This window comes from Phascolarctos cinereus, unplaced genomic scaffold (genome assembly GCF_003287225.1).
Source record: "Phascolarctos cinereus isolate Bilbo 61053 unplaced genomic scaffold, phaCin_HiC Scaffold_4;HRSCAF=312, whole genome shotgun sequence".
In the NCBI taxonomy this organism is placed as follows: Eukaryota; Metazoa; Chordata; class Mammalia; order Diprotodontia; family Phascolarctidae; genus Phascolarctos; species Phascolarctos cinereus.
In genome coordinates, this window is record NW_027555847.1 from 713529517 (window position 1) to 713552533 (window position 23017).

The following is a 23017-nucleotide window of genomic DNA, read 5'->3' on the forward strand; positions in this document are numbered from 1 at the left end:
ATTTTACATGCAGGGAAACTGAGGCATTTACGAGACTTGCTCGGGGTCACACAGCTAGTGTCTGAGGGAGGATTTAAACTCATGGCTTCCTGACTCCAGTCTGGGGGTCTATCCATTACACCACCTAGCTATCTTCGGAATGCCAGACCTTGGAGGGGCTTTAGACTATTGAACACTGAATAGTGAGGGGTGTGTGTATGGGGGAGGATATCTCAGAACATAGAAAGTCAAGGGTGGGAAAGATCTTATGACACTGCATGTCAAAGAGATGGCTTTATAAAGCATAAACTTTATAAAGCAGGAACTGGCTAGGATAGATTGAATGTAAGCTCTTCAAGTAGCAAGACTTTTATCCTTCTCCTAATAGCCCCAGTGCTACCACAGTGTTGGGCACATAGTAGGTTCCTAACAAATGATTGCTCATTGATTGATTGAGATGGGAGTTGGAATATAGTGTTAAATCTAGAATGGGTTTTAGATTGTAGATTATCAGATATGGGACCACCTCTAACTCTATCCTATTGGGGATGGGTAAACTGAGGCCCAAAGAGAGAAAATTACCATCTTGGTTTGGGTCCTGCCTCTCTGGTCTAGGGGACTTTCCCACTATCTTGTACTGTTTGCAGAATTGTTGAATTGAACAGGAAAACAATAGGAAGGGCTCCAGTCCAGGCTGGGGTGGGGTAGGGTTCAGATTGCACAAAATACACAGAGGCAAGAGAGTGTAGGAGAACCGTTGGGTTGCTTGGATTGTAGAGTCTGTGAAAGAGATTATACCTCTCATGATATAATTGATAATTAATTAACTGTATCATTAATTATATTCAGCTTCAATTACAAGGACTAATTAATCCAACTCTGTTAGCATGACATCTGGAGGCAGTCAACTATACCATGGCAAGGATGGGCAAAGGTTCTCCCTACTGGAAGTGTCCACCCATCTGTCAAGGCTACTATGGACAGGACCCTTGTTCTAGATCAGATAATGGATTAAAAGACTCCTTCTCCTCTTCCTTCTCCTCTTCTTCTTTTCCTGCCTTCCCTTCCTCCCACCTTCATCCTCCTTCCTCTCCTCTTCTCTTTATTCTCCTCCCCCAGCCATTATCTTTCATTCTTTACCTTCTCTCATATTTCTAAAGGGAAAGGCCTGTGATTTCACTCATAACAGGCAACTCCTTTTACCGTGCAGGCTGGCAGTTAAGTGACTTGCCCAAGGTCAAGTATGCATCAGAGGCAGAATTTGAATTCAGGCCTTCCTGGTTTCAAGGCCAACTCTTTCTTCATGATTTCAAGCACTTGATGAATTTGATTTCTTTTAACCCTCATGACAACTGAATGGGTGAGTACTATAGTAAAATGGAGATAACCATATCGGCCACTTCTCTGAGCTGTTGTGAAAATCAAATATGTAAGCACTCTGTAAATTTCAAAAAGCTCTATAAATGTTATTATTATTATTGTCATCATCATTATCATATCAATTTACGTAGGGGGCAACTGAGGCTAAGAAACACTAAGTAACTTGATCATAGCCACCCAAATAGTAAACATCAGAGGCCGTATTTGAATCTAGGTTTTCCTGACTCTCTGTCTTACATTTTCTGCATTTCTCCATAGTGCCTCTCAACTTCAGAGCCCTGTGCTAATTTATGGAAATCGTGCCTTTCAAGTTATTTCCCCCTTAATTAGGTTGGTTCATGATTGCTAAAGAGAAAGGGGAAGAGTCTAGTTTAACAAGAAACAGAAAGACAATTTGCCCACTCCCAATGTCAATAATAAAATTCACCATTGTGTGTATTAGTGTATGGTAATTATTCTATGCATTTAACATTCATATTTACAAATTTATAAGGCCACTTTATTCTACCAGTGAAGGAAGGGAGCCAGGAATTTAGAAATCCATTGTATAGTTGAAAGAGCACGGGGCTTCAGGTTGGAGGAGCTGGGTCCAAATCCTGGTTCTGCTATTTACGATGAATGTCGCCTTGGGAAAGTAATTTCCCCACTATGGACTTCAGTTTCTTCATCTTTAAAATGAAGAGGTTGGACTAAGTCATCTCTAAGATCCTCTCTGGCTTTAAATCTATGACCTTGTGCTATTTGGAAGTACTATCCCCTTCTTCCCACCGCAGTGTATTAAAGAATATTATTTAGGAGGCAGCCTGGAACTCTGGACTCAGGTTTTGTGTTTCTGTTTAGTCATTTTCAGTCACATCTGACTCTTCATGGTTCATTTTGGGGTTTCTTGGCAAGGATACTGGAGTGGTTTGACATTTCCTTCTCCAGCTCATTTGATAAATGAGGAAACTGAGGCCAAGAGGGTGAAGTAACTTGCCCAGGGTCACACAGCCAGTGTCTGAGGTCACACTTGAACTCGGATCTTGCTGATTCCAGGCCTGGTGCTCTATCCATTTTGCCACTTAGCTGCCCCTTTGTTCAGATCCCATTTCAGATTCTTTCTTCCTGCATGACCTTGGGTAACTCATTTAACTTCCCTGAACCATCTTGTAAAGTGAGGCAGTTGAACTAGATGGCCCTTGGGATCCTTTCCAGCTCTGGTTCTATGAGGCAGTCATTTATAGCACTGCTGGCCGCTCTCCCTGGTGCTGAACCCTCCCTTGGGTCTTCTCCCTTTCCTTATCAGCATGCTGAGGGCGCTAGTTTTGTGTATGGTATGTGTTGACTCTACTTTGCTTAATGGTTTACATCTGTAATCAGCTGTTTTCATCTGTTTGTTGAGTGGAAGTTTTGAAGGAGTCTGTTTGCTTGATTGCTTGCTGATTGCTCAGGATTCTTCTAGTGAGTTCCATCTCACCTTTGGTGAGAGTTCCCTTGGGACTGGGAAGTGGGGATGATGGGGACCGGGCTCAAGGGAAGATACTAGAGAAGGATTGTGGAATGCTGTTAAAATTGGAGATTTAAGATATAAAAATAAGCTCTTGCTCCCATCCAGCATAAGCCCTGGATGGAATTATGATGGCTGTGATGTCTATTTTATCTGTCTGTCTTGCTTTTGTGCCAGTAGCCATGTGGCCAGGCATGGCCTCCAGGGATTTTGAACCCTACCTCTCAGCCTCAAATTCAAGGTCACCCAAGAATCTCTTCCCTCCTATCAAAACATAATTGCATCAAAATCCATTCCCTTATAGCATAAGCACAGCCCAATGACCATTTATTAAGCACTTAACTATGGGCCAGATACTGTGCTATGTCTTCCATCACGTCAGCAAACTCCAAATGCTTCAATGGATCCAGTCTCTCACCGTTGTGGACATGCCCTCCAGAATGCAGATTTCAAGCTTTCCCATGCCTTCTCATCTTGTGTGATTCTGTACCTGCTCCTCTTCTCCCATAGGTTCACCACAGAGGATCACAGCTTCCTGGGGCCCTCCTCAAACTTACTTGACATCCTTTGAATATCAGTGGGGCAGGTGATCTCTCTACAAGCTATCCCTTTTTCTTACTATGTGACAAGCAAATCTCTTCCCTGTCCTTATTTTTTAAACAACTCACCCTGTTTTGTTTTTCCCAGATAATAATATTCTTATATATTACCACTTCCCAGGCTATTTGAATTTTAACAGAAGTCTTAAAGCTATAGAATCTTAGAACTGAAAGACAGTTCAGGTGTCATATAGTCCCTTATCCTCATTATATAGATGGGAAAACTGAGTCCCAGAGAAGGGAAGTGCCCTGTCCAATGCCACTAAAACGGTGGTAACAGAGCTAGAATTTAGGCTTTCTGACCCTTAGACCTGAGATCCTTCCATTAACTAATCATGATGGCATATCACCATAACCCAAAAGAATGACATTCTAATCATAGCATGCTAGGACAGAGGCAGACAGCACTTCTGAAATCATAGCTCACAGGTCACTCTCCAACTAAGACCAGTTAAGGAGCATTTATTAAATGCTTCCTATGTGCCTGGCACTGTCCTAAGAAAGGCAAAGACATGCTCTCCAGGTGTTCACATTCTATTAGAAAGACAATATGCAAACTTACTAGATATGTACAGAGGGAACAGAAGGTAATCTCTGAGCAGTGTGAGCTGACTGTAGGGGCTAAAGGCCTCTTGTAGATAGTGGGTATTGTGCCGAGTGTCTTAGAACAGTGCTTGCTACATAATAAGTGCTTAATAAATGTTTGCTGATTGACTGAGTGAAGAAATCCAGGTGCGGGTGAGGAGGGAAAGCATCCCAGATATGGAGGAACAGCCAGTACAAAGACCCAGGGTCAGGAGATGGAGTGTCATGTTTAAAGAACAGCAAGGAACCCAGTGTAACTGGATCACAGAATATGTGCAGGGGAGAAATGGGTAAGAAAACTGGAAAGGGAGAAGAGTGGGGTCAGGTTATGAGGGATTTGAAATGCCAAGCAGAGGATTTTATATTTGATCCTAGAGGTAACAGGGAGCCACTGGAGTTCATAGAGCAGAGAGGTAGCATGGACAGGCCTCACTTTAAGAAAATCATTTTGTCAGCCAAATAGAGGACAAAATAGAAAAGGGTAAGACTTAAAGCAGGGAACAATCAACATGCTACAGCAATGGTACGGATGTAAGGTGATGAGCACCTGTGCTATGATGGTGTCTGTGTGAGTGGGGAGGAGGGGAAATATGCAAGGTGGGCAGGAGGGGAAATATACAAGGGATGGCATGAAGGTTGAAATGACAAAACTTGGCAACAAGTTTGATATGAGATTGGGTGTGAGAGGGGAGAGGGGAGAGAGAATGAGAGATCAAAGATAATACCTAGGCTGTGAGCCTGGAGGACTGTGAGGATGGTCATGCCCTCCACACTACTAAGGAAGTTTGGCAGGGTTAGGATTTTGAGGAAAAGATAATGAGTTCTGTTTTAAACATGCTGAGTTTGCAATGCCCATGGGATATCCAGTTTGAAATGTCCAAAAGACAGTTGATGATGTAAGACTGAAGGTCAATCAAGAGGTCAGGGTTGGGTATACATATGTCCATATGTAACACATACATTCTATGTATATGTATAAATCATTTGCATAGAAATGATCATTGGACTCATGGGAACTGATAAAATCACCAAGTAAGAGAATATAGAGGGAGAGGAAAGAGGGCCTAGGACAGAGCTTTGGAGAATCCTCACAGTGGGTGGGCATGGTTGTTGTCAGTATGTGATTTTTTGATTTGTTTATAAATTGGATTTAAGTGAGGCATATTTGCATGAAATCGGTGGCCTCACTCTTTCTCCTAGAGTCATCACAGTTCAGTGGCAGGACAGAGTCAAGACAACATCTTGGTGGTGGATCAAAATACAGTGAATGGCCTTGGCATCTTTGATGTCTCACCAAGCTCTAAGTGCTCCACAGCACCTGCTTCAGCTGCCTTCATGGCCACTGGAACAAATTGTTCTTATCTACCCATTCCACCAGGGGAAGTCTTCACGTACTTGGGGCACCCCCCCCAATGCACTGATGGATTTGAGACCCCTCAGTTACTCTTAAGCTGGTTTAGCCCATCTGCTGAGATGGTTTGCTGGGGTGTGGCCATTGTGCATGCTACAGCTTCTTGGAGCCACAAGTGAGAGTTGGGTAGACCAATTGGACACCAAAGGTGGAAAGCAACCCTGAAAAGCAGCCATCTTTCCTGAACATACCCTATACCCCTTAGTGAGTGGGCACCACCTGGGTGAAGATCCAGCAAAAAGGGACCGAGAAGGAGTGGTCAGACATGCAGGAAGAAAACCAGAAGAGAGCAGTATCATGTAAACCCAGAGAGGAGAAAGGATTAAAGAGAAGAAGTTGATTGACAGTATCAGGTGCTTTAGAGAAGTCAAGAAAGATCAAGATTGAAAAAATACCATTCAGTTTGACAATTAAGAGATCACTGGTGACTTTGGAGGCCAAATTTTTGGTTGAATGACGAGGTTGGAAGCCAGATTTCAGAAGGTTTAGAATCAAGTAAAAGAAGGAAGTGAAGGCAGTAACTGTAGATGACTTTCTCCAGGAGTTTAGCCGCCTAAAGGGGATAGATATAGGATGGTAACTAGAGGACAGAGTAGAGGCTTTGTTTTTAAGGATGGAGGGTGGAGGGACCTGGGTATGTTTGTAGGTATTGGCAAAGTAGCCAGGAGATTGGAAGAGACTGGAGATTTGAGAGTGAGGATGATAGTTGGAGGAATCTGCTAGAGAAGATGGAATACAACGGGATCAGTGCACCATGTTGAGGAGTTTTCCTTGTCAAGGAGACGGGCCACATTTTCATGAAATATGAGAGTAAAGGAGAAGATAATGGAATAAGATATTTGGGGGATGTGAGAAGAGAGATGGGGGAAATGGAGGGAGCCCTAGTCCCATGTTTTTCTTCTCCTGGTGCTTAGGAAAAGGTGATTTTACTCCCTACTAATGGGGGAAAGCAAAGACCTGGTTAAATGAAATCCATGGATAATTCAAAACTTTTTCTTTAGCCAATAGTTTTAACCTCTCCCTCCAAATTCTTTACCTGAATTGTTATCAAGGAGCCAACTCCACAGGCTGAGGTTGAGAAATTGGTCAGACTTCCTGCCTCTTTCATTGCTTGCCATCCATGAGAGGGTCTAGGTGGCCAGCCATAGAGGAGAACATTCACCCTGATTATAAAGAATGGAGACCATTCCCTGGGAAAACAGGAAGCCATAATGTACTACTGGGAAGAAGAAGAGTAGACTCTTGGTTGGGAGAGCCATGGGTTCTAAAGACTAGCTACACGACCTTGGTCAAATCACTTGACTAAGACTCAGTTTCCTTCCCTGTAAATTGAGTGTTGTTGTGAGGATCAAATGAGATAATATTTTCAAACTACTTTGCAAAAATTGAAGTGCTACATAAATTCTAACTATTATTAAACTGTTATTATATAGTATGCATATAAAGTGTATATATAAGTACATATACATGTAAAGTATATACAAAATAAATATAATTTGAGAGTAGGATGCTAGTGACTAGAGAAGGTAAAGAGAGACCTTGCATAGAAGGTGTGACTTAAGCTGCACTTTGATGGAACCTAAGAGTTGAGGGTGAGAATGGAGTGTTTTGCAGATAAGGGGGACAAGCCAGTACAAAAACATGGAGGTGAGAAATGGAGTCAAATGAGAGAAACAGCAAGAAGGCCAATTTGGCTGGATCCAAAGGGTGTGGGAAGGGGAATTATGTGTACCACAATGGGAAAGGTAGATTGAAAACAGATCACGAATATAAACCAGGAGTAGCCAATATCCTAGCACCTAGCTAATGTTGTCACCAGAGGTAACATACATCTATCCTCACAGCTAAAGCCTGATTGGGACCAAATATTGGCCAGTCAGTAAACAAGGAGCTGTACTATGTATTGTAGATACAAAGATAGGAATGAAATGGCCCCACAGGACTTTTTCAACCTCTCCTTGTGTCTTCCTCATCAAAAGCTTCCCCAGGTACTGCCAGCTTCCAAGCAGTCTTTCTAAGTAACTGGAGAATGTCCAAAAGGCAGGCAGCAGGAGAAATGATGAAGCAAAGGATCCTGGGTAGCTGAAAGACATAGGTTCAAATCTCAGCTCTGCTGCTTTACTCTTTTTTGTGGCTGTGGACAAGCCACTTAAAAACTTCCTAGCCATTAGTTTTCTCATGTGTAAAATGAAGAAATGGCCTCTGAGGTCCCTTCCAGATTGATGATCCCATGATCCTATGATCCCCTGTCACTAAATAATTGGGACAGCTAAGTGGTACAATGGATAGAGCTCCAGGCCTGGAGGCAGGAACACTCATCTTCCTGAGTTCAAATCTGGCCTCAGAAGCTTACTAGCTGTATGAACCTGGGCATGTCACTTCACCGTGTTTGCCTCAGTTTCCTCATCAGTAAAGTGAGCAGGAGAAGGAAATGCCAAACCACTCTAGGATCTGTGCCAAGAAAACCTCAAATGGAGTCACCAAGAGTCAGATACAACTGAAAACAACTGAACAGCAACAGCACTAGATAATGGAGAGGTGAAGGATGGTCTGCACATCAGATTTTCATAGCTAGCTGTCCTCTGGGAGAGCTGGGGTGTGGCCATTGTGCATGCTACAGCTTCTTGGAGCCACAGGTGAGAGTTGGGTGGATCGATTGGACACCAAAGGTGGAAAGCAACCCTGAAAAGCAGCCATCTTTCCTGAACATACCTTATACCCCTTAGTGAGTGGGCACCACCTGGGTGAAGATCCAGCAAAAAGGGACCGAGAAAGTATGGTAACATGGTAGTGGATGGGCTACTACTGCCTTTTTTATCTTGAGATTTCTTTGCCCTGACTGTAGCCTTCCCTCACAGAGATCCAAGTTCCTCTCCACTGGGAAAAACCGAGTGAGAGTTTTCTGAAACATCTTATTGTTGAAACTTCAGAAAGCCAGCGGGTCTTTTGGTCTAAGAAGTGGGTTAATTTCAGCCAAGGGTTCTAATAGTCACCTGGTCAGACTCCCCAAGCCATCAGGATTCTAGGCAGTCTGAGGCCGAATACGCTTTGCATGTTTTTATGAACTTCACCATTATTCCCCTAAGGCCAGCTTGCCCTGTGATTCTGTAGCTTTCATTATGGGCTCTGACAGCCAGGCTGGCTCCTATGTGAAGGCCTGTCGCTGCCTGAGCTGCAAATCATCTCTCACCTTGTCACCGCCGAGATGGGAATTTTACAGCTGGCAACTTCAATCAGCTGAAATTTGCAGAACGCCTGCTCACCTCTCTCCTCCTGCCAGGCTTAGCCCTTGTGGTGGTTCAGATGCTCACTGTTGCTGCTACCGCTTCTGTCTCTTCTCTGTCTCTCTGTCTCTCTGTCTCTCTCTCTCCTCTCTCTCTGCCTTTCTCTCTGTCTCCTCCTCTGCCTCTCCCTCTCTCCCCCACTCTCTCTTTCTCCCCTTTTCCTCTCCTCTCCTCTCCTCTCCTCTCCTCTCCTCTCCTCTCCTCTCCTCTCCTCTCCTCTCCTCTCCTCTCCTCTCCTCTCCTCTCCTCTCCTCTCCTCTCCTCTCCTCTCCTCTCCTCTCCTCTCCTCTCCTCTCCTCTCCTCTCCTCTCCTCTCCTCTCCTCTTCCCTCTTCCCTCTTCCCACTTCTCTCTCTTTCGTTCTCTCTCTCTCTCTCTCTCTCTCTCTCTCTCTCTCTCTCTCTCTCTCTTTTTCTCTCTCTCTTCCTCCCTCCCCCGCCTTCTCTCTCTCTGGGGTTCTGAGAGGAAGCAAAATCAAATTAAAGCTGCAGAGTTGGAATGCTGGGAGAGAGCAAAGGCTTCTGGTCCCTTATGAGATGGCTGACACTGTGACTGATGGATTAGCCTCAGCCACTACCTGCTGCTTCCCATTGGATAGAGAAGAGTCAGCCATGGGTAGGGACTCTTTCTCCCCCTCTTCCATCTCCAGCCTCCTCTTTTGATATCTCAGTCCTTTCTCCTAAGCCTCCAGATTTTTCCCAAGGCAGCCCACATCTAGCCTTCTTTCTGAAGTGAATGGGGAATATGTAGCTACCCGAAGAGGGAATATTGGGAGACCTGGAGAACGGAGGGAAGGGACTATCTTTGTATTCCCCCAAGCCTAGCATAATGCCTGAAACCAGACCCATGATTTCATTAATGTGGGGTTTCTATTGCTTTGCTGGAGAAGAGAACTCTTAATACAGGTCAGCATCTGCTGTGAAAGGTCTGCTAAAGAACAAAAGAAGCTAAGAGAATAGGAGAGGAGTTGTAAAAGAAATTAGTGAAAGTTCATTGTGTCTACATGGAACAATGGCCTGGGCTTTCCACACAAATGCGAATCAGAGTCTTAGTTGCCTGGGACACTGAGAGGCACCTGGCCAGGGTCATGCAAGCCAGGATGTTTCAGAGATAGGACTTGAACCCATGGCTTTTCCTGACTTAGACACTGGCTCTCTATCCACTATGCTATGCTACCTCTCACCTGGCACGTAGTAGGTGCTTACTAAATGCTTGTTAATTGACTGAGTCCAGCAAGCATCGATTAGGTACCTATTTTGTCCAAGGCACTCTACTTGGTGGCAGGCAATATGGAGGCATGATAAATTTCTTAAAATCCTTTCTAGAAACTTAGAATCTTAGAGTCAGGTGGACCATCAGGAGTCATCAAGTCTAGGACCTTCATTTTTCCAAGGAGGAAATTGAGGCCAAAAGAGATAAAGTGACTTTATCCCAAGGAATTCCCCTTGGGATTAGAACCCAGATTTCATGCATGCCAGACCATGTACAATAACCTTACAAGTAATACCAGTGGGTTGTTGTTGTTGTTGATATTGATTCTTTGTTCTTGAAGAGGACCAATGACATCAGGAGGGTGATGTCTTGACTTGCAAGTGAATTGGATTTAAGTGAGGCAGAGCTGTGCAAAGTCACCAGCCTCACTCTGTCCTTCAAAGTCATCAGAGTTCAATGGCAAGATATGGGTCAAGATGACTGTCAATGCCCTCCACCAATGGGTAGAAGTTATGAGGAAGACTAGGTTTTAGCTCAATATAAAAAATAAGAGCTATCCAACACTGGACTTGGCTGCCCTATGGGGTAGTGAGCTCCCTGTTACTGCAAAGTGTTCAAGCAAAGGTTAGATGTCCACCTCCTAAGGATGCTGATGAGAGGATTTTTCATTGAGTAGGAGGCTGGACTAGGTAACATCTCAGATCCCTTCCAACTCTTAATTTTCTGTGACTCTGGAATGATATATGTCATCAACTCCCAATTATCTAAATGTGGCTTACCCACACAAATCTGAAATCACAGGCTGGTTTCCTTCTACCTGTCACCATAATTCAGAGGTGCTTTTCCTTAGCATTAGCTGGGTGGTACACCAGACTAGAGCATGCTTATTTGATATATTAGCCTGAGTCAGACATTTAGGGAAGTGAATAGTGGCCCATGTACTGAAAAAAGGAATGAAATAGTTTGCATCCTAAAGCCTTCAAGCAATTTAGAGGGAATCATCTCCTCTGTAGGATTGTTCATCCCATGCCTTAAGACGATTTCTATTTGTGCAGGTAATTGAGAGCCAATGATAGGAATATTCCCCCACCTTCTATGTTGGAAGGCAATGCTCCTGATGGTCATTACATCCTGTATAGGGATGTGACTCTTCGGTCACAGACCAAAGTCCTTCAGCGAAGCAGTCCTTTGAATATCACTACACAGTCATTGTCAGCTGCTGTCACCGTTTTTGCCTGTGGCTCTTCTTTTTTGACTTAAATGGTCAGTCAATCTGAAACCCTTTCCTGGGAAGAATAATGGATTACCAAGTGTCAGGGCTGGAAAGGAACTTTGAACACAGAACAGAGAATGTCAGACTTGGAGGGAAACTAGAATAAGGAATGCAGAAATAGAAGGGAACATAAGACACAGGTAATTGAATATAAAATGTTTAGGCTGCAGTGGACCAGAGCCTTGGACAGAATGCTCAAGATATCACTGATAATCTTGGAAAAAAGAAGTTTCAGTCACAAAGAGGCAGATTTAGGTATGATATAGAGAGGAGTTCCTAAAAATTAGAGCTATCCTGAAATGAAATGCAATGTCAAATGGAAGGCAGTCTTTCCTTTTCCCAGGTGGTTTCAAGCAGAGATGGGATGAGCACTTGCTGGGTTCGTGCTATTGAAGAGATTCTTACTTAGGGCTGAGTTGGCCTGGGTGCTCTCTAAAGCCCCTTCCAGTGCAGAGATTCTGAGGTCCTGGGTTGCTACAACCAAGGAATGTTTCTTAGTCTTCAGGATGCTGATGCTTGTTCTCCTTAGTAACGGCAGGGAATTGCCTAGTGAATACACTTCAGTCACCAGAAAACCCTTTCCCTGGATGGGGCACCAGGTTCCGGCAATAGCCCGAGGCTCCAAGCTGTCTGAGCAAACAAATCCCCTGCAATTGAAAGCTCTGACTTCAAAGAGGGAAGGCTGGGTTGAGGGATACTCTGGGCTTTGATGTGGAGTGGAATTGGAATGAGGGCTTTGGTTTTTCTTGGAAAGGTTTTGATTTCATTCTGCTACTTTTTTTTTTGCCTTTTTGGTGAGGCAATCAGGGTTAAGTGACTTGCCCAGGGTCACACAACTAATAAGTGTCATGTATCTGAGGCTGGATTTGAACTGAGGTCCTCCTGACTCCAAGGCTGGAGCTTATCCACTGGCCACCTAACAGCCCCCATTCTGCTACTTCTGAATGGGTAAATAAAATTCACTTTATTTGGCTTTCCCTCTTCTGCTTGGATTACAGAACCTTGGAGTTGGAAAGGATGTTAGAGGTCATAGAATCTAGGATCTAGAGGAGGAAGGGATGTCAGAAGACATCTAGCCCAATCCCCTCCTTTTTATAAATGAGGAGACTTAGACCCAGGGAAATGGAATGATTTTCTCAAGTGACAGATACAAGAGATCAGAGGCAGGATTTTAACTCAGGGCCTCTGACTCCAGAGACAATGCTCTTTCCACAGTATCATGCTGCTTCCATGGGGCATTTGTCTGATCTATACATCAGTGAGAATCTTCTCTGTAACTTTCTCAACAAAGAGTCATCCATTCTCTTCTTGAAGGCCTCCAATGAGAGAAAAGTCTCCCCTTTATCCAGGGCATGGCAGCTTTCATCAGTAGGTAGTTTTCATCAATGTCAATGTCAACATCAATGCCAATTCAGCAATCATGTATTAAGCACCTAGCATGTGCTGGGTACTGGGGATACACAAAGATAAATAAACATTATGCCCTGCCTTCCATGTTCAGAAGTTGCTGCAAGATGACAGAGGGTATGGTCAGTGCCACCAGAGAGGTACATCATGGGATGAGAGTTGAGAGGAAGGAGTGGCCCCAGCCTACCTGTCCCTATCCATTATGCCAGGGAGGGGATAGGATGAGCAACAATGACAGAAAGGAAGCAATCAAAGCTTGCTGGCCACCACCCACTTGGGTAGTCTTCTCTGGAAACGTCCATAGGATGCTCCCCATTTCTAGTCTTTATGGCCTTGGTATGGTCCAGGCCTTCAGGGAATTCTGGCGTGCCTTCTTACAGTTAGAAAATCTCTCTCATATGTACAAAATACCTATGGCAACATTTAACATTTCTCAACTTTAAGGTTCAGGAAACAATTTCTGGGTAATTTAATCATTTTATTAAGAATGCCAATGTTTTAATAAAAGGATGGTCATTTGGCTGTATCTCTCTTAGACCAAAGACCACCATGGCAGTGGTCTCACTACTTATATGCCCATTAAAAAAGGGGTGTTCCCAAGGGTGGCAATCAACTCTGACTCTTTAACAATTAATGACAGAATGAATATTACAATGAGGAGCTGAACCTATTCAAATGACCTTTAAATTATGTCATTTACCTTTAAATTACCCTAAGCCTTGGGCAATCTATTCAAAGAATTTCTCCCCACCCAACCTGAGTAGAGAGGCTTCCCCACCTGGGTGGGGTAAAATTGTTGAGAAAGTTATTTCAATCTCATTATCAGTAATGTCCTTCAAGAGACTGAACTTTTGAAATCAGGGCTTTAGAAAAACAAGGGAACTCTGGATCTCCCCAAATCATCAGTTATTAATAATCATTTCTCTCAGCAGATCTTGTTGTAATAGCAAAGAACTAGAAACAAGTAGATGCAGTGTGGTGCATTAGGAGTCCTGAGTTCAAATCCTGCTGTAGACATTGACTAGTAGTGTAAACATTGGCAAGTCTCTCTGCCTCAGTTTTCTCATATGTAAAATGAAGGGGTTAGACCAGATGGATGCTAAGGACCTTTCCAGTTCTAAATCCACAATCCAATGAATTGGAAAATGGCCAAAGAAATTATGTCACCTGGATGCAATAGACCATTACTATGCCATAAGAAATGATGACTGTGACCAGTTCTGGGAAGCATGGGAAAAAAAAGATCGATTGGGGCAGAGTGAAGTAAGCAGAATCAGGAAAACAATATATACAAAGGCTACAACGATGTCAATGGAGAGCACAGAATCAGCCACAAAAATTATAACGATGCTCGGATCACAGTGACCAAGCTTGGCCCCAGAATGAGGGGGAAAATTCCCTTCCCTTATTTGCAGAGATGGGGACCTCAGACTAGAATGCCTGACTTGGTTGATATTTCAGTTATTTTTATGATTTTTCTCTCTTTCCTTTTTCCTTTTATTTATTAGAAGGGACGGCTCTCTGGCAGGGCAAAAAGGGAAAGGCCTATTGGGAAATGAAGGTGACAATAAACATGAAAGGTAGAAATAAAATATTTAAGCAGATTTCCAACTTGTGGCATCTCCGTATTGCAGGAGAAGAATGTGGAGGAGCTCCTGGCAGTGAAGCTGACATTACAGGCCGACCTCGAGGTATCCATCCGGCGAATTGCTGATCTGCAGGCTGCCCTGGAAGACATGGACTCCTGTCCTAGTGATGACAGGTAACTGATGGGCTCCCTTTCCCAGAAAGTCAGCAGATCTCACTTATCTCTGGTAGGCCTGGGAGGCCTTTGAGGTGTGAGCGAGGAAACAATTCTCATTCACATTGTCTTGGAGCTGTGTAACATGGGTCAAGAAGCAAGGTTCTCTGGATGGTGAGGTGGTAGCTCAATGGCTTGAGGGAGGAGAGGGATGAAGGGCATGGTCCATCTCAGGACCATTCAGGCCATCCCACAAACATCACAGTCAGAGTTCCAATACTATGGAGCTACACTTATGGGGGTGGTAGGGTAGAATGGGCACTGATGTTACTCTTAGAGAGTCTGGGTTCAAACCTTGCCTTTGCTACTTCCTACCAATGTGACATCTCTCTCCGTCCCCACTCTGGTCTACCTGCATCCCACTCTGGGCCCATATCTGAGAAGCTCCTAAGCACATAAATGACTTTCTGGCTCAGCAAGAATTCCTTTCATTTCAAGGTCTCCTTGTGGTGCTGCTCTGATTGCCTGCCTAGCTAGGGATCTGCTCCCTTGGCCAAGTGTCTTTGGCTTCTAAGCACTTCTTGGCTCGTAGGTCTGAGAACTGGTGAGATGCTAAGGAATTGTCTCAGCCAGGGTCCTACATGATCATGGCCACTGAGGTCAGGGAGGTCAAGCATCTTGCCTGAGATCATCCAGCTGATCAATGGTGGGCCTGGGACTAAAACTCATCCAGAAAGATCTATTGATCAGGTGCTAATTATGTGTAAAATGACTAGGGGGCCAGCAGTTTGAGGGATCAGGAAAGGCTTCCTCCCACTCTCTCATTCCCCTATGTCCAGTTTGTAACCAATTCTTGTCAATTCTACCTTCCCAACACCTCTCACAAACCACCCCCATTTTCTGGCCTGTAACACTGCCCCCATCCTGGTGCAGATGCTCATCACTCCTCCACACTATTGCAGTAGCTGCCGCTAGTGGGTTTCCTGCCTCAGGTCTCTCTCCATTCTAGTCCATCCTCCTCCGTTTGGTTGTCAAATGGCTAAGTCAACCCTAAAGCACAGGGTTGACCATGTCACCCCCACCCCTCATCAATAAACTCCAATGTCTCTCTGTTATCTCCAGAATCAAATACAAAATTCTCTGCTTGGCTTGCAAATCTCTTCATAAGCTGGCCTTGTCCTATTTTCCCTAGTCTTCTTTTTTTCTTTTCTTTTTTTAGGCAATGGGGGTTAAGTGACTTGCCCAGAGTCACACAGATAGTAAGTGTCAAGTGTTTGGTCTGAGGCCAGATTTGAACTCAGGTCCTCCTGACTTCAAGGCCAGTGCTCTATCCACTGTACCACCTAGCTGCCCCTCAGAGTTTCCTTAGTATTCTTGCACCTTATGCTCCCACCTCCATGTTCTGAGATTCAATGACACTGGCCTCCTTTCTGTTCCTCATACAAGACCATCTCCTGACTCTGAACAGTTTTATTGGCAGTCATCAGGACCCAGCTAAAATCCTGCCTTCAGCAACAAACTGTCCCTGATCCCCCTCAATACTAGTGCCTTCCTCCATTGATTATCTCCAATTTATCCAGTATACAGTATGTTTGTACTTAACTTGTTTGCTTCTTACCCCCCCCCCACTCCCATGAGATAGACAGCTCCTTGAGGGTAGGGACTAGCTTTTGGCTTTTTTTGCATCCCTCGCACTCAGCCCAGTGCCTGGCACATGGTAGGCACTGTATAAATGCTTGTTGTCTTGACTTGGCTTCATGAAGAAATTGGTGCTTGACCATAGAGTCTTGAAGGAAACAAGAAATTTGGAGAGGCAGAAGAGAGGAGAGAGTACATCCTGAGTGTGGAGACTGGACATGGCAGAGACAGAGATGAGTCATGGAATGTCATGTATGAAGAATCCAGGATGTTCTGTATTCTCAGTGGCCCTCCATCTCTGACATTCTGTGCTCTAAGGTGTCCCCCCTCTTCCCCAACAAATCCTTCTTCTGTATCATAGTGCAAAGAGCACTGAGTTTGAATTCAGCACACTTGGGTGCTGAATACACACATGCATGCATACAGACATACATACATGCATACATATATGTGTGTATGGATAGATAGATAAATGGATGGATGATGGATGGATAGATAGATAGACAGACGGATGGATGGACCAACAGAGAGAGAGAGAGAGAGAGAGAGAGAGAGAGAGAGAGAGAGAGAGAGAGAGAGAGAGAGAGGAGGCTATGGAAGGTAACCAGAAGGGGAAAGCACTACCAGCTAGGGAAGACCAGGAAAGGCTTTCTGCAGAAGATGGTGTCTGAGTTGAGCCTTGAAGCAAGCCAACAAAGCTAAGAGGTAGAGGCAGCACGGTCTAGTTGAATGGACATCTGTAAAATGAGTGATTTGAACGTGTGTGCATTGGGCCAGATGGCTACCTGAGTTTCCTTCTAGTTTTCCAGTTAGGTAAATCTGTGATTTTCTGATCCTGTGACCAGGTGACTTGTGCATGCTCTTTCATCTCTCAATCCCATCAACTTTGGTGCAGGAAGCATTTGAGCTGGAAGGAATCTTAGAGATTATTTTAAAGATGAAAACAAACGAGCCAACAAGCCAAAGTCCAGGGAAGTCTTGCCCCAAGTCCCCCAAGGAGTGAAGGTTAGATCCTTAGTGAGGTAGAGCAGGGAGGGTTAGGGAAGGCTGGGATCATTTCAGATGGGCCAATATGGATGGCACCGATGCTTTGTGTCTCTCCTTTGGGCAGGGATGGTTAATTCTGTGCTCTTGTTCCAGAGATAATCAATCCCTCCTGAAATCCTCTGTAAGCTCTCAGCCAATGGAAAGCGTCAGATCCTGGCTGAGTTTGTCCCCAAGCCCAACTCTGTCCAGGTCCAGCCTCAGAGGGAGAAGTCCTTCACAGCAGTCGGCCAATGGTAGCAGAGTTCTGGATCAGAGGTAAGAGACTGTCAACGGTGGTTGGGGCCGCTGACACAAGGGGACCATCAGGGCCCTCCTGGGTTCTGCTCTTTCCCCTGATGCCCCAGCCTCACTGCCTCAAGCCCAGAACTGGGTTATCTTAGTCCCAGACAATGCCAGTGTGGAGGCAGAACGTAATTATAAAACATCGTAATATAATAAGTGTGATGTAATAATTATCTTATGAAGCATCAACTATAACATCATCATGATAAAATGATAAATTTTCATTAAAATCATAACTCCTGTTTCCTCCATATGTCTGACCTCCCCCTCCTGTCATCCCTGGCTTTCTTTGAGTCTCACCTCAAATCCCACCTTCTGTGGGAGACCTTTCCAGTCCCCCCAGCTTCCTCCCTAGCTTGCCTTCCATTTGTTCTGTATAGAGCCCAGTATTTTCTACTTATCTTCACATTTATCTTCTCTTCCCCCTGCCCCCCCCCCCCGCCTTAGAACGAATGCTCCTTTGGGGCAAAGCCTGTGTCTGGCTTTCTTTGTATTCTGAACTCATAACACACTGCTTAGAATAAAGTAAGAACTATAATATAGTAAGTGGTATAAGGAATGCTTTCTGACCAACTAACAGACTGATTTCTTCCCTCCAGTTCACAGAGCATTTCCTTTCACAATGACCCTGTAGGATAGACAATCCAAGCATTATTATACCCATTTTACACAGAGATAGGCAACAATTTAATGGAGACCATCAGAGTCAGTGCTGGAATGAGTTTTTAGAGGCCATCTAATCTAATCTCGTTAAAAAAAAAAAAGACCGGTCTTTCTATCTTAGCCAGGCTGAAAGGTTAGGAGCAGCTAATGAGCTTGATGCCACCATTGAACAGTTCAGAAGCTGGGCTCATTTGACCCTCCTTAGGGAATCTGGTGGCCTTCTGCTCCGGGGGCCCGCCATACTAAAGCAGACATTCAGTGGGCACAGCCCATGGCGGCTCAGAATTCCTCAGCTTGAGAGATCCGCCAGCCTCAGTCTCCCCAGTAGCTGGTATTATGGTCATGGGCCTCCACACCTGGCTCCAGTCTCTTTCTAGAAAAGAAGGATAGAACAACGGAGGCTCAGGAGAATTCAATGACTAGCCCAAGGTCACACAAAGTAGTAGGTTGCAGAGTTAGGCTTTGAAAAAGGTCTCTGGCTCCAACTCCCACATGTTCACTGCTTTGTTTTTATCATGCCCATTTTGCAAAATTTGAAACTGAGTATCAGAGGGATGTAAATGACTACTTGGTAGCAGAGCCACACCACAGGCCCATCACTCCTTCCAATAAAGATTGTGTGGGGGCAAAAGTCTTCTTTGTGACTCACTAGAAGCAACAGAGGAGAAGAAAATTCCATTCGTTTACCAGTTGTGCATTGCCCAGTGCCCAGCAGTGTCTGACCAAATCTTCCACCATCAACTACTCATTTACTTGTTAGCCAAAGGGACTGAGCCAAAAAGTAGCTTGCACCGTGCACCATCACACCCTTTTTGTTTGGGGGTAGAGGATGTAGAATGTTCCAGCTGGAGGCAACCTTACTTGGAGGGAGGACGCTGACCTCTGGAGAAGGGAAGGGGCTTGTACAAGGCCCCAGGCCAGAATTCAGGCCCAGATCCTCTGACAACAGACAGATAGACCCAGGCCCCTTTCTCACCATGGAGTTTTCTAACAGCGGCCTCAGTGTGGTGAGGATATCAGGAAAATATTTCCCAGATGGACTTCTAAGTTGCTATTGTCCCCAAGGCTTTATACTTTACTTATGCCAGAGGTGGCTGTCTGTTGCCAGGTGATCCTCTTGGCTCACGCTGGAAAACATCTGGGGAGAAACTAGAAACAGAAACTAGGTACTGGGCTGGCTGGGTGGGTAGGGAAGGAGGAAGGTGATGAGGCATGGCGGGATGTTTGAGAAATGTGCCTGGTATGGTGCCATTGTAGGAGATGGAACAGAAGAAGAAGGAGAAGAGGGAAGGAGGAAGAGGGGAAGAGGAAAAAAGAAGGAGGAAAAGGAGGGAAGAAGACAGAGGAGGGGAGGAGGAAGAGGGAAGGAGAAGGAAAAGGTGGAAGAGGAGAGGAAGAGGAGAAGGGAAAGAGGAAGGGAGGAGGAGCAGGCAACATGTTGACTGTTGGTGAGAAAAGACATGTCGGTGGCTCAGATGAGTAACTGTCACTGTCTGAGGAGTCACTGGGGTCAAATGATGGGGGCTGTGGGGTGGAGGTTATATGGGGGGAATGAGTGACGAGGGGTGAGGAAGACCTGGGTTCTAATCTTTCCTCAGACACTGGGCAAGTGACTTAACCTCTCTAAGACTCAGTTTCCTCATCTGTAAGTTGAAGATAACAATTCCTCCAGCCCTTGGCTCACAGGGTTATTGTGAAGATCATATGAAGAGTGTCAAATGCTTTGTGTATGTTAATGTGCTGTATAATTGCCAAATGTTGTTATTCCATGCTGGGTGTGGAGTCAGGAAGACCTAAGTTCAAACATGGCCTCACTTCTGTCTGCCTCAGTTTCCTCCTTTGTGAAATGAGAAGAATGCCAGGAGCATTTGCTTCATGGGGTTCTGGTGATACTCCTATGGCACTGTGTACACGAAGAGGCCCAGGACATTAAAGTAGCTTGCCTGAGCTAATGCAGGTCACAAAGGTCAGAGGAAGGATTTAAACACAAGACCTCTGACTCCAATGCTCTTTCCCCTGTACCTTGCCAAGTTTGAATCTCATTTCTGACCATGGCTGTGTGACTACAGGCAAGTCCCGTAACCTCTCTGAGAGCCTGTGATATGAGAACAGTTCTAGTCCAACAACCTTCTAGTTCGTTGTGAGGAACACATGAGGAAAAGGAGGGAGAGTATTTTGTGACCCTTAAAGCCCAGCAGAGATGTCAGCTGAGGAGAACAATGGTGGGGACTCTCCCTTCATCCCCCCTGTTTTATACTTGGCCTGATACTGTTTTTGCTGCTGTTTATTCTCTTCCTCCTCCCCCTCTCCTCCTTCCCTCCTCCTCCTCTTTCTTCTTCCCCTCTCTTTCCTGCCACCCTTTCCTCCTACCTTCCTTCTCCTCCTCCCTTCTCCTTTTCCCTTCCTCTTCTCCTTCTCCTCCTCCTTAACTCCTCTTTCTCATTCCCTCCTCTTCTTCCCCTTCCTCCTCCTTCCCTCTATCTCTTCACCCTCCTCCCCTCCTCCGTATCCTCCTCCTCCTTCCTCTCTCTCTCTTCCTTCTCCTCCCCTCCTCTTCCCTTCCTCCTTGTCATCCCCCCATCTCTTCCCTTCCTTCTCCTCCTCCTCCACCTTTTCCTCCTTCTGTTCCTTCTACTACAATGAGACCATGCTAGGCACACTTATCAATCACCCTGTCGTGCCTCACACCGTACCATTATTAAGCATCTCTGTGGCCCAGATAGCTCCATTTCCTTCCAAACCTAAGTCACAGAATTAACATTTTCTGCAACCACCCCATGAGTAGCTGGCTGCTATCACCTGCGCTTTCCAGTTCTCTGCTCCTGTTCACTTTGGCCAAACATAACATGGCTGGGAAGCTGGCACCTGAGCAGGCCTGAGGAGAAATGTGCTCTTCAAAGGTCCCATCTGGCTCTAAATGGCAACCCTTTGGGGGAGGCCTGAGTGCCATCTGCTCTGGAGCCTGGTCACAGGCAGGCTCTGCAGCATTCAAGGGGCTCATGGGGTTCACTGCTATTTTGGGGTCTGACTCCCCCTTCATCAAGCCCTGGGCTTAAAAGTAATGTGACTGATAGGATGATTTTATATTCAGAGATCATAGCATCATTGCCTCTTAGACTTGGCAGACTCTTGAGAAATCATTTTAATCCAACAAGTACATTTTACTGATGAAAAAACTGAGAGCTTGGGAGAGACTTAGGGGCACACAGGGAATGATGGGCCCAGGGCTTCCTACCTCTCTCTCTGGTGTTAGTTATCCCATGTATATTGAAGGTGTGACTATATTTTATGATGTATAAAACATGATACAAGATTTTGTATATATATATATATATATACACATATATATATATACACACACACACACATACACACACACACACACCCACACACACACATATATGTCTCTCTCTCTCCATACATATATATGTATGTATATATATATATATATATATATGTGTGGGTGTGGGTGTGGGTGTGGGTGTGTGTGGGTGTGTGTGTGGATGCGTGTGGGTGTGTGGGTGTGTATTTTTTTTAATATGACCAATATATTTTAGGACTAAAGTGAGCAGATTCTAGGTATCCTTGGATAATTCACTTTCCTTATCTAGCCTCAGTTTTCTCATTTGTGAAATATGGAGATTAGACTTGACTTCCAGGGACCTTTCCTGTTCTATGATCCTTGACCTTTAAATAAAAATTAGAGGACTGTGATAATGGTCTTCAAGTATCTGTCAATTGTCAATAATAAGTCAATTATTCTCTCCATGCCTCAGTTTCCTCATTTGCATAATGAAGATATGAATCCCTGTGGTATCTACCTTAGGGTTTTTTGCAAGTCTCAAAGGAGAATTATTGATGGTGACATTGCAGTTGTTGGTATGGGTTTCCCCTCTCTTGAGCTCAGCAGTTGAAGGCTGGGTGACCACATCGTTAACAGAATAGGTGCTTTAAGGTTTACAAAGTGCTTTGCAATTATTATTTGTTCCTCACAACAACCCTGGGATGCTATGATTATCCAATTTTGCAGATGAGGAAACCGAGGCAGACAGAAGTTAAGCACCTTGCCCAGGATCACACAGCCTGAAGTAGGATTTGAACCCAGAACTTCTTGACTCTAGGTCCAGTGCTCTATCCATTTCACCACTGAGATATCTTGTAAGAAGGAGGTGATGTGGTATTGGGGAAAGAGAACTGGGTTCAGAATCAGAGGGCCTGGTTCCAATCCCAGCTCTGCCTCTTATGATCTAGGTGACCTTGGGCAGGTCATTTCTTGGGTTCTCTTTTGTTCATCTGTAATATGAGGGGGTTAAACTCAACACTTTCTAAGGTAATTTTTAGCTGCAGATTGATGACCCTATGTGTAAAGGAGATAATTCTTTTTTGTCTATAGGTTGATGAATTGGCTCCTGTGGTTTCTTCTAGCTCAAATTCTGTGACTATAATTGCCACCATGTCCAGACTTTGAATCTTTCCTTTGATAAAGTGAAATGACTTCAAATCCAGTAAAGAATCAGGCTTCTGGATTTGCCAAAGGGATCTTGCCCCACCCCACAGACGGGCTCTAAAAGCCTTCATGAAGGCAGAGTGAGATCCCTTTTCCATTCATACATCCCATCTGATTTTATCTCCATTTCTCTGAGCTTGTTTGGTTTTCTGTCATGAGGGTGGCCCAATTATAATTAGAAGTGAACGGCAATAAATCAGAAATTATGGATTAAACAGATGCATAATTAAGATGAAAGGCATTGGACTTTCATCATAACAAAAGGCCAATAGGATAAAGTAGAGAGAAGACTGGCTGGTTAATGGGTGACCCCAGAAATGAACACTTATTTTCCTTGCTAACTTCAAAAGCTCTTGATCTAAGGTGAAGCCTAGAAAGTAAAAAAGGCAGCTGGAAGGAGGAGGATATTAACTTTTGGGCCTTGAAAGGATTGGTGATTGTTGGTAAGTGATCCAAGACTGATATGTAAGATGAGCAAAAGTATCAGAAGGAAATTGAGACAACAAAGCAAGGCTGGTGAGCTA

At 44.6% G+C, this 23017-nt stretch overlaps 1 protein-coding gene across 1 annotated transcript in view; it reads left to right on the top strand.

Annotated features, from left to right (window-relative positions):
* The window catches only part of MYO18B (myosin XVIIIB), a 330341-nt gene that overhangs the window by 266304 nt on the left and 41020 nt on the right, over positions 1 to 23017 (top strand). Inside the window, 2 exon segments of the mRNA XM_020996632.2 lie at positions 14250 to 14377; positions 17135 to 17296. Of these exon segments, the coding sequence (XP_020852291.1) occupies positions 14250 to 14377; positions 17135 to 17296 (290 nt within the window).